The 11,420-nt window shown below is 48.9% G+C and overlaps 1 protein-coding gene across 1 annotated transcript; it reads left to right on the top strand.

Moving 5' to 3' along the window:
• The first annotated feature begins 2,276 nt into the window (after positions 1-2,276).
• On the top strand, positions 2,277-2,937 carry DEFB136 (defensin beta 136). Its single transcript, XM_068554038.1, has 2 exons — positions 2,277-2,331; positions 2,765-2,937. Exons 1-2 carry the CDS (start codon positions 2,277-2,279, stop codon positions 2,935-2,937), a joined length of 228 nt encoding a protein of 75 aa, XP_068410139.1.
• The last annotated feature ends 8,483 nt before the right edge of the window (positions 2,938-11,420 follow it).

Here is an 11,420-nt window from a genome sequence, read left to right as displayed (position 1 = left end):
ACATTTGATGCCAGCACAGCCCACAGCTTGCTTTCTTCCTTTGTGCAAGCCCATTCACCAATCTGAGCCTTGTTTCCTCCATCTCTAAAAGAATAAGGTGTCACTACTAGCCTATGCTATGTCTATGGCAGCAGATGGTCAGGATATGGCCTGGGCTCCGTGAGCGGGAATCATATGCCCAGTGCAGGGTCTCCTGGGAGCCTTTCCTGGGGACTGCAAGGGAATGCTCAGCCCTGATCTAGCACCGACCTCCGTATTTCTAGTCCACTAGCCCACCATCTCTCTCCCACTCCCATTCCAACCTACAGCCGTGCTCTCAACCGTACACATTGTTGGAACCCAGAATCAAACTTTCCCAGCAACATTTTGCATTCACTAAGAAGTCTCTTGGAGAGGGTCTGCAGAAGAGAAAGAAACACAGCTATAGTGGTGGTGGGATTTAATACAGAATAAGCACGAAGGGTAGCAGAAAGAGGAGGAGGAGGAGAGGAGAAGAAGGAAATCTATACCAGAATGAGCGTGATGGGTTTTTCAAGCTCTATCTCATTTCATCCTCAGAAAAACCTCTTACAATGCACTTTTAGAGAAAAGGAAGCTTATCTGGAAAAAAAAAAAAAAACAGAAACACGAATTTGAAAAGACACATGCACCCCAGAGTTCATATTCATAGTAGCACTATTTACAGTAGCCAAGAAGCAACCTAAGTGTCCATCAACAGCTGAATGGATAAAGATGTGGTGTATATATATACATACAATGGAATACTACTCAGCCATAAAAAAGAAATTTTGCCATTTGCAGCAACATGGACACGGAGGGTATTATGCTAAGTGAAATAAGTCAGACAGAGAAGGCAAATACTGTATGATATCATTTATATGTGGAATCTAAAAAAAAATACAACAAACTAGTGAATCTAACAAAAAAAGAAGCAAATTCACAGATTTTCAGAACAAACTAGTGGTTACCAGTGGGAAGAAGGAAGAGGGGAGGGACAGTATAGGGGTAGGGAATTAAGAGATACAAACTATCAGGTATAAAATAAGCTACAAGGATATTGTACAACACAGGGAATCTAGCCAATATTTTATAATAACTATAAATGGAGTATAACCTTTAAAATTTGTGAATCACTATAATGTACACCTGTAACTTCCATAATATTGTACAGCAACCATACTCCAATTTAAAAAAAAAAAAAAGAAAGAAAGAAAAGAGGAAGCTGAAGCTCAGAGATGCTAAATAATTTATCCCAGGGCCTGTTACTGCAAAACGGAGTGTAATCAGTAAAACTATGCTCTGTTGCCACTTTACAGACTCAGAATCCTACAGTCGTGGGTCAGTCGGGTACAAGCCTGCCTCAGGGGCAAGAATAAACCCTAAGTTCGTGTCTTCTCAACTCTCGGTCCCCCACCATCCCTCCAAGGAGGCAGACCTAATGACCCTTCCCCAGATCCACGTCCCTGTAGCTCCGGGGAAGCATTGTTCTACTCCACTCCTGACAGAGAGCAGCCAACCCTGAACGTAGCACTGAACTGGCTCTTCCTGTAGCACTGAACTCCCCTTCCTTCAGGGGCCAGGAGAGGGTTCTAACCCACCCACTCCAAAAAGAGAATCTTTCTCAGAACCCTCAAGGTTGCCAAATTCCAGCCAACATTTTATATCAGCCGTTTGGAAAACGAAGCCCCTCAGCGAACTTTTCTGGGGGAAAGATTCCCTGCAGCATGGGCCTCCAACAGGAGAATAAATCTGCATCCGAAGAGAAGGCTTTCCCTGCTCCACTATGTCTGGACACCTACCTAACTCTTGGTCAGGCCAAGACACCTTGAGAGCCTTTGCTTCTTGGAACACTGTAAATTCTTGCCGACTTCTTTTCTGGCCTGAAATGAAGCCTGTATTTTATCACATCACCTCTCTGGGCTCCTGTGTTCTCAGTTGGACCGGAAAAACAAGCAGACATTTTCCTGCCATTTTTCCATCAGTGCACCTTTGAAGTTACAGGGAAAGTGCCCAGGCCTGGCACGAGGATGCCTAGTCTCTGCTCCTGTTCTGCCTTGCCTGAGTCGCTTCTTCTCCCATGATTTGTAGAAGAGGAAGTAGCACAGAATGGCCTAGGGACTCTTTTTCCTCTAACCCTGAAGAAGCCTGTCTCCCCTGGGTGTCCTTCCAGATAGAATGAGGCCGGCGTCCAGCCCCACCCAGCCTTGCCCGGCGCTATAAAGGAGCCTCCCAGACAGCCTCCCCCAGGAAGTTGCAGCTCTGTGCCCTCCTAAACGATGAGGCTCTGTCTCTCTGGGTTACTCTTCCTCTTGGTGATCTCATCGTCTTCAGGTAAGATGATGGGTACAGGTCTGATCATGCAAATGAGGATCTTCCAAGGACTGAGGCACTTGAAAAGCCCTATTGGTGTAAGCCCAGCAGGGAGACACCAATATCAGATAAACCAGCAGACTAGGGGCAAGAGGTGGGTTAGTGGTGTTCGGCCCCCGCCCTGCTCATCTGTGGCTACATCCTGAAAATCTGCCAAAGCTTAAGAGAGGGGAGCCCATTTCACCACATGCAGAGATCACTTTCCAGCTATCCAAATTCCTGTTTCCCTCAACTTCCTCTGATTAGCGCTGGACTCAGCGGCCCTTGCCAAAATGTAACAGCAGGTGAGAGGGTAGAGTCCTTCACCAGGAAAGAGAGGACAGCCCTAAGATCTCCCCCAGCCTCTTGAAGACTGATTTTTTCTTTCTTGTGTGTGTGTTCTTTTCCCCTTCAGGGAATGGCTTGTTTGGAAATGATGGAGTGGAAGTTCGTACTTGCACTGCGCTTGGGGGCAGATGTTTCTTCGGCTGTAGAGTAGGTTGGAAATGGGTTGCCTACTGTCACAATGTATTGTCTTGCTGCCTAAAACTGAAGAGACATACTCCCCCTCAGGCCTATGAAACATGAACCTACCTCATGGGTCCGCATTAAAAGGATACACAAATGGCTAAAAGGACAAGACCTCCAATCTGTGCGTAAGGATGGCTAACGAGCTATGGGTAGCAAATGGGCGCCAGATTCTAACCAATTTACTGGGGAAATTCCAGATGTGTTTTTCTAAAGGGGCATTGTGGCAAAAGGCATTCCTATTCTACTTTCTGCCCTCCAATCTCCAATCAATAATTCCTATATCCCATTCAGAATCAACTGATCAATACGTGACCACAGGCCCAAGGATATGACATCCACTGAGCCTAATAACGATAACTTACCACATGCCAGTCCCACTTTTAAGTGGTTTACATGTATTCAATCACTTAATCCTCACCCAAAACTCTATTATTTCTCCCATTTTGCAGATGAAGAAACTTTTCCAGGGTCACACAACTAGTAAGAGTTAGCACTGGATTTGAACCCAGACAGTCTTGATCCAGTGTCTACACTATTAAGGTGTACCACCTTTCAATTACTAAGTAGAGGAATCTAACAGGATGTATTTTTTTTTACTGAAGTATAGTTGATTTAGAATGTTGTGTTAGTTTCAGGTGTACGGCAATGTGATTCAGTTGTGTGCGTGTGTGTGTGTGTGTGTGTATATATACATATATATATGTATACACACATATATATACAAATTTTTCAGATTCTTTTCCATTATAGATTACAAAATATTGAATATAGTTCCCTGTGCTATACAGTAGGTCCTTGCTGTTTATCTATTTTATATATAGTAGTGTGTATCTGTTAATCCCAGACTCCTAATTTATCCACCCGAGGCTTCCCATCTTCTCTTTCACTACCCAGTTCCCAATTTTGTATCTCAGGGGCTCCAAAAACCACACTGGGAGAAATTGTCCTTGGTGGGGTGGGCAAGTGGGGTGCGAGGCTGGAAAGGTGGGGAGCAGTTTTGCATCAAGGGGCGCCTCTGTGGCATCCTTCTGGTGTTCTCTCTCTGGCCAGCAGTCAGGTCCAGGAGTCAGAACTCCGCGCAACAGAACCGGGTCATAGCGTCCTCCTGAGGTGTTTATTACATCCACCACCACTGGCATTGTGCCAGACTCTGAAAAAGGAAGCATTCTATGAGCAAGACGATGTGCTCCCTACCCTTGGGTGCTCAGAGTTCCAGCCGAAGAGCAGAAGCCCCAGACCAACCTTTGGCAGGAATCACGTCTTCTGTCTGCACAAGGACGGCCAGTCATGCTGGGCAGATGCCCAGAGACCCCAGCAGACAGGACTGCGTGCGGCATGGTGGAGTGTCACGGGGCCGGGCCATTCCGGGGCTGTGTTCCCCACCCTCTTCCCCCTCCGGAGTGACAGCAGAGCAGCAGTGAGCTCCACCTGCCAGGTCCAGGTGGGCTATCCTGCCCACAAGGTCCAGAGACGGCCTCTGCTTCTTAGCTCTTCTCCACAAGCCACCAGCAGAGAGGTTCTGACTCCATAACACATGAAGTACCTTGGAATCAACCTGTTGGGACAATAGTGCCTCCTGGATATGCTGGTGGTTTGGTTTGGATATGAAACTGTGCAACTCAGATTGGGACTTGAACCCACGTGCCAGAACTCAAACCCAGACAAAATCCAAATTGGGACATGAATCCACGGTCTTTTAATTGAGATCACACACCTGGTCTCAGGACTTAGTGAAGCTCAGGTTCTTGATGTCTCGTTGCAGAAAGAATTCAGTGAGAGACAAAGTGATAGGTAAGAAGTGGATTGATTTAGAGAGAAACACATTCCACAGAGTGTGGGCCATCTCAGAAGGTGAGAGGCCCCAAAATATGGCATAGTTAGCGTTTATGAGCTGAGTAATTTCATAGGCTAATGAGTGGGAGGATTATTCCAACTATTTCGAGGGAATAGGCAGGGATTTCCAGGAACTGGGTCATCGCCCACTTTTTGGCCTTTTATGGCTAGTCTCGGAACTGTCATGACACCGGTAGCGGTGGCATTTAGCATATGCTGATGTATTACAGTGAGCGTAGAATGAGGCTCAAGGTCCACTGGGAGTCGAATCTTCTGCCATCTTGGATCTAGTTAGTTCTAACCAGTTTTTGTCATGTCCTATGGCTATGTCATTCTTTTAAAGGTTGTGCCCTGCCCTCTTCCCTCCTGTTTCAGGCATGTGAGCAGTTCTGTTCTCAAACTGCAGCTCATCTTACAGAGCCGAGGCATGGTTCTGAGGAGAACAGCAATGCACCATCCCGGAGCTGGCAGGGGTGGCAGTTCCTTAAGCTCCCCCCGCGGCCCCCAGATACTCAGAAGCTGCATTACAGCATATTTCACAAGCAGCACCAGGCCCGGCGTGTGAATTTGCAAAAGGCCGGTTGAAGTGACAATGACGGCTATTTCAGACCTCAGGTCGCCTCTGGGTCTGAAACCTCTGAACTCAGACTGGACTCAGTACCAGCGGGAAACACAGAAAGTGATTGCTTACGAGCTCCAGATGTTCACACGAGTCCCAGGCCCTGATTTCTAAGGTTGTGTGCAAAGAAGTCTCGAAGTTCAGTTCTCGAACCTGGAGCAGGTTACTCAACGAATAGCCGGTCAAGCGAGTGACCGGATATTCTAAAATCCTTCACAGCCTAAGGAGCAGGTGTAGAAACGGACGTGCAGAGCAGTTGAGAAACGTTCCCGAGACCACACAGCAGCAGACCGCAAAGCTGGAGCCCCGGGCACGGGTGCACCCTCTCCCTTCCGGCGTCCTGCTCCGTGAAATAAAGCCCCCCGGCTCTCTGAGAGTTCTGCTGGCCCAGAAGAGGGGAGGACTAACCCTAAACTTTCCAGAGACGGTGAGAAAAGGTTAGACCAGCACAAACCAGGACTTCAGGAGAAACCAACCCCTCGAATAGGACCGTAAGCCAGGAAGGCTTAGGCTCACACACTTCCTTGGAGACGACTCTACGGTTTGAACCGCTTCCAAGAAATTCCCTTCCCAATACCCAGGGCAGGCGACTTCCAGCTTCTGGCTGGCTGGCTCTCCCCACAGGCTGGTCCCACACTTCAGCTCAGGCCGGGGAGCTAAACGAGGATGGAATGGAGCACAGGAGAAGAAAGTGGCCTTTCCACTGGCCACGCATGTCACTCCCAGAAGGATAAAGACCTTGACCTGAGGTGTCTTGGCTGCATCTGGTGGGCTGCCTCTCCCCTGAACTGGAGGCCTGGTCTGCTCCACCCAGACCCCTGACAGGTACAACCAGTATCTTGATGGCCTTCAATGAGCCTGGAGGAAGGCAAGCAAGAGGAAGAAACATGGCTTCCTGCGTGGGAAAAGGCGTGCATTTGATCTGACAGAACGTCCCTGGAGAAGGTCCTGACACTCCTCACACTCTCCACCTATAGTCACGAGGCCTGTCACCCGCGGTTGGTCTCCTGACACCAAGCAGGTCTCCTAGTAGGGGTACGACCTCCACACACACCGCAAATACGTCAACTGGCTTTCTGACGTTACCAGCAGTTGTCTTGGGGGGTTGGTTACAGCAACCTAATTGCTTCTGGGGAAGCTGGCCAAGTCGACTTCCTGAACTTCTATTTGCTCGATTAATTTCACCCCAAATTCTGAGGACCAGGAAGAGATGAGCCTAAGAGGATCTGCACAGCCTTGCAGCTTCCTGCACCGCTGCTCACTTCTGGACTGGCCCCGGGGGTCTCAAGTTCCTCTCAGGTCTGTAACGCCCTGCTGCAGGGTCAGCACCTTCAGTTATTCTGGAAAGCAGCAAGGGCTTAGTTTTCGCCCAAAGTTTTTTCTGCTTTCAATGTCCTTCACAGGAAGATGGAAAATAACTGAATCCATCAAACTTGAATTGAGGGAGAAGGTGATGTTTCCCCTTCACACCTGTAAGTGAAGGTCTGCTGGGGTGGGTGCCTGACCTAAAACCTTCTTGCTCCAGACATGAAGATTCTCCCCTCTGTCTTTCTGTCTCTCCCTGTCTCTGTCTCTGTCTTTTTCTCCTTCTACCCTTGGCCCACTCTCTCCTAGGTAAGGCAGAATCTTGGGAGGAGACAAAGAAGGTAATTATTAATAAATCCTGGGTTCGGCTGGCGTGGGGTCACCTAAGGCCAGGGCTGGCCCGAGCTCTTCTGGAAGATCATGGTCACGCCCTGACTTTCTGCTCCTGCCGTTGGTGAACTACCACACGAGGACTCCTTCTCCCCACCTTCGATCAGGGCCTACAGGACACCTGGGGTGGCACCCGAGAAGAGTCTGATGACAGAATAGATGAGAGGCAGTGAGACAAGTTCAAGCATAAGGACTCATGATGTTCCTGGGGCCGCCGGCCACCTGGCTTGGATCAGGGGCCCTGATGCCATCAGGACTCATTAATAGGAGCAGGGTCATGTACTCATTCAGAATGGGCCTCAGTATCAGACAACCTGGATTTCAATCTGGGTCCTTCCGGAACCACGTCTTAGCTTGGTGACCTTGACCAAGTCGTTTAACTTCTGTTAGCCTCCATTTTCTCTTCCCTGGGAAAGGAGTAGTAAGGGAAAAGAATAAGAAGGAGGAGGAGGGGGAGGGGGAGGGGAGGAGGAGGGGGAGGGGAGGAGGAAAGGGAGGGGGAGGAAGAAGGGGAGGGGGAGGAGGAGGGGAGGAGGAGGGGAGGAGAAGAGATTGGAATAATAACAGAAGTTACTGCATAGGATGGTTGGGGACTTGAGTAAGCTAAAAAGTTGTTAACACGGAGCCTGGCACACAGTAACACCGGATAATTATTAACCCCTAGGTAAGCACTCAATAGGGACTAATTTTTTTTTTTTTTCGGATTAGTTATTGTTGCTGCTGCTATTAGTGTTGGAGCTGGCCCACTGCCCCCTGATTTCTGTCAAGTTCTCTTCTCACTGCAATGGGGCAACAGATCAAGGTAGCAGCCCCCAGAAGTCCCTACAACTCACTAACAGAATGATTTATTCCTAGAGGTACCCACTGCTGGAGAGGACAGCCTTGTGGTCCAGCTGCTAGGGAGATACTACCACAGCCAGCACGTCTCCCCCAGCCATGGCCACACCCCACCCTCACCACCTGCCTACTAGGAAACCACACGATTTGCACACAAAGTCCTGGCCTGGGAGCCCAGAAGCTGGGATTTTCCCCGCTCATACACTAACCATCTCTATGACCCTGGACACATCACTTCAACTCTTTGCACTAGGAAGGGTGGGCTGGATGTACCATGGTTCTTCCTATGGAGGAGGGTGCCAGTCTAGAAAGCAGCCTGGAGACAGTAGCAGACGCTACTGTTCATGACTAGCTTGGTGGCATCACAGACACACGGAGTGTCCCTTGGGCAGCGTCCTACCAAGGGCAGAGAGGCAGTGGACACATCCCCTCAGCAGGCATTAGGGGGAGGGTGCACTGTCTGAAGAGGATTTAAAACGATCATAGGGACTTCCCTGGTGGTCCAGTGGTTAAGACTTCGCCTTCCAATGCAGGGGATGCAGGTTCGATGCCTGGTCAGGGAGCTAAGATCCCACATGCCTTGCGGCCAAAAAACCAAAACATAAAACAGAAGCAATAGTGTAACAAATCAATAAAGACTTTAAAAATGGTCCACATCAAAAAACATAAAAATAAATAAATAAAAACAATTATGAAGCCAACTAACAGCCAGTCTACTCTTTATTATCACCACATGCCAGCAATTCTAAACAATGCCAATGATAAAACACTTCTGGGGACAGGGAGGGGGTACCACTCCTATTGCCCTAGATCCACAGCTCCCATCTCCTAGCGTGTATATTTCCTTAAATGCTCCCTGTCAGCACCCACCCCTCTTTGTCCAGAATAATGTTCTTTTTCTCTGTGCCCCAGCTGCTGACGTCCCCCCGTCACTGCAAACCCTGAGATCACCCAGATTTGAGAGCCTCAACCTTGAAAGCCCCAAGTTGCCCTCACCTTTGCTGTGCTCCCTCCCGGCTCTGTACCTGGCATGGAATCCTGACCAGCAAAAGAGAACATAAGCTTGAATGTAAGTTGTACCAACTCTGCCACCTTGGGCAACTCAGGTAGCCTCTCTGAAACCTCAATTTCCTCAGCTGTAAAATGGGGATAATACATAGCACACACACTTGTGAGTATTGACCAAGATACTGCACATGCAAGCCTTTGAAAGATTTACGTAAGTTTGAGTTGCTTTTGTCTTGTTTTGTTTATCCATCACCATTTTTATTATTTTGCTCAGCTCACTTCCTCTGAGCCACAGGACGTGGGTCAGAGCCCTGTGAACCTCTGCTCTGCTCTAAAGCTCGGTGTCCCAGGCACAGTTTTTCAGGCCTGCTCTGGCCAGCATAGAGACACCAGCAGCCTCCCCTCCCTGATTCTAGATTCCAAAATCCCACGAATGCAGCCTGAAACCAAATTCCCTTTGCAAGAATCGGTGACCACCAGTTTGAATGCTCCATCTACAGGACGCACTTTTTCTTTTTCTCTGATGCTGTAATTAATCTTCATCCTCCCAAAACGGATACTTGTGTCACTGATTTTTTTTTTTTTTTTTAATTTGGCTGCGTTGGGTCTTCGTTGCTGTGGGCAGGCTTTCTCTAGTTGCGGCGAGTGGGGGCTACTCTTCGTTGTGGTGCATGGGCTTCTCATTGCGGTGGCTTCTCTTGTTGCGGAGCACAGGTTCTAGGCGCGTGGGCTTCAGTAGTTGTGGCACGTGGGCTCAGTAGTTGTGGCTCGCGGGCTCTAGAGCGCAGGCTCAGTAGATGTGGCACACGGGCCTAGTTGCTCCGCAGCATGTGGGATCTTCCCGGACCAGAGTTCAAACCCGTGTTCCCTGCATTGGCAGGTGGATTCTTAACCACTGAGCCACCAGGGAAGCCCTGATTTTTTTTTTTAATCTAAGGGCACAAACTTACATTTATTCCAGTTTGCCTTTGTTTTGTTAGATTTGGCCTCTCAATGCCAGTCTGTTGAGATCTTTCCGGATCCAGACTCTGCCACCCTGGCAGAAGACAAGAAGCTCTTGGGGGGAGCGGAGGGGGGCGGGTCAAGCCTGAAACCTCCCCCAGGAAGACAGGGGGCCACAGGCCAGGCCCAGGGAACATCTGCGCCCCAGACTCCACTCCTGGGATCCTTGCCTTCTGTTTTGAGAGTACGTTCAGGGCAGTAATGAACAAATTATGAGGCGGAGGATGTTGATATTTGAAACCTTCCATCTTTCTCTTTGCTGTCACCTTCCTTCTCCTTTGCTAGACCACTTATTGCCTCACTTTCAGCAAAGCTCATCCCAGAGTGTCCAAGGCAATTGACTCCATTAAGGGAATCTCAACTTCAAGAGTCAACACACTTTTTCTGGAAGGATCAGAGAATATACGTATTAAGCTTTACGTCCGGGCTTCCCTGGTGGCACAGTGGTTAAGAATCCGCCTGCCAATGCAGGGGACACGGGTTTGAGCCCTGGTCCGGGAAGATCCCACATGCCGCGGAGCAACTAAGCCCGTGCGCCACAACTACTGAGCCTGCACTCTATAGAGCCCACGAGCCACAACTACCGAAGCCCACGCACCTAGAGCCCATGCTCCGCAACAAGAGAAGCCATTGCAGTGAGAAGCCCGCACACCACAACAAAGACCCAATGCAGCCAAAAATAAATAAATGTATAAGCTTTAGGTCCATGTGATCCCTGGCACAACTACTCAGCTCTGCCTTTGCAGTGTGAAAGCAGCATGTTTCAATATAACTTTATTTATAAAAACAAGCAGTGGGTGGGATTCCACCCACAGGGCTTGGTTGGCCAAGCTCTGCTCCAGGGGATGTTTCAGCCCCTTGGCCGGCTGTGGAAACCACGGGAAGTGCTGAGGGCCAGAGAGCCTGGGCCAGGGTGTCTGCCCTCAAGGGGCTTATAATCTACATGTATTCATGACAGATGAATAAGTACACGAATGGAAACATTTCATGGTATCTATCAGTATCACCGCTGCTTTTTCATTCGCTCCTCGAATATCTGTTGTTCACCTGCTACGCGCCAGGCACTGCGCTAGCCTGTGGGGGCGTGGAGGTGGAGCCCCCGCACTGCCCTTGGAGCCCCTCCTCCCACTACCGGCTGAGTGAGCAAGGCTTCTGGACTTCTACCCCAGGGCCATGTCAGGGATCACATGGTCGAGAGGGTAGAGGACAGCAGCAAGAAGAAGCAGGGTCCCCAAGTCGCCCCATATTCCTTCCTTCTTCATCCGTCAGTGTGACTTTGCACCAGTCATTGAACTCCAAACCTCAGCTTCTCCTCCTAGTTAAGAAAAAAAAATTATTAGGGTGCAATGGAGTCAGAACTATTCAGCAAAGAAAAAGTTCAAGTGCCACGACTGGAATACTAAAGCACGGACAAATGCTTCATGTGTACTGAAAATGTCAATTTGGGATTAAAAACATTTAAATGTCAAAAAAATAATAATATTTATCTCAAGGGATTTTATTAAGCTTAAATGAGACATTTGCAAGGCACAGGGCCTAACACATA

This window comes from Eschrichtius robustus, chromosome 10, assembly GCF_028021215.1.
Source record: "Eschrichtius robustus isolate mEscRob2 chromosome 10, mEscRob2.pri, whole genome shotgun sequence".
In the NCBI taxonomy this organism is placed as follows: Eukaryota; Metazoa; Chordata; class Mammalia; order Artiodactyla; family Eschrichtiidae; genus Eschrichtius; species Eschrichtius robustus.
Note: the sequence above shows the minus strand (reverse complement) of the source record. Positions and strands in the feature narration are given on the sequence as shown.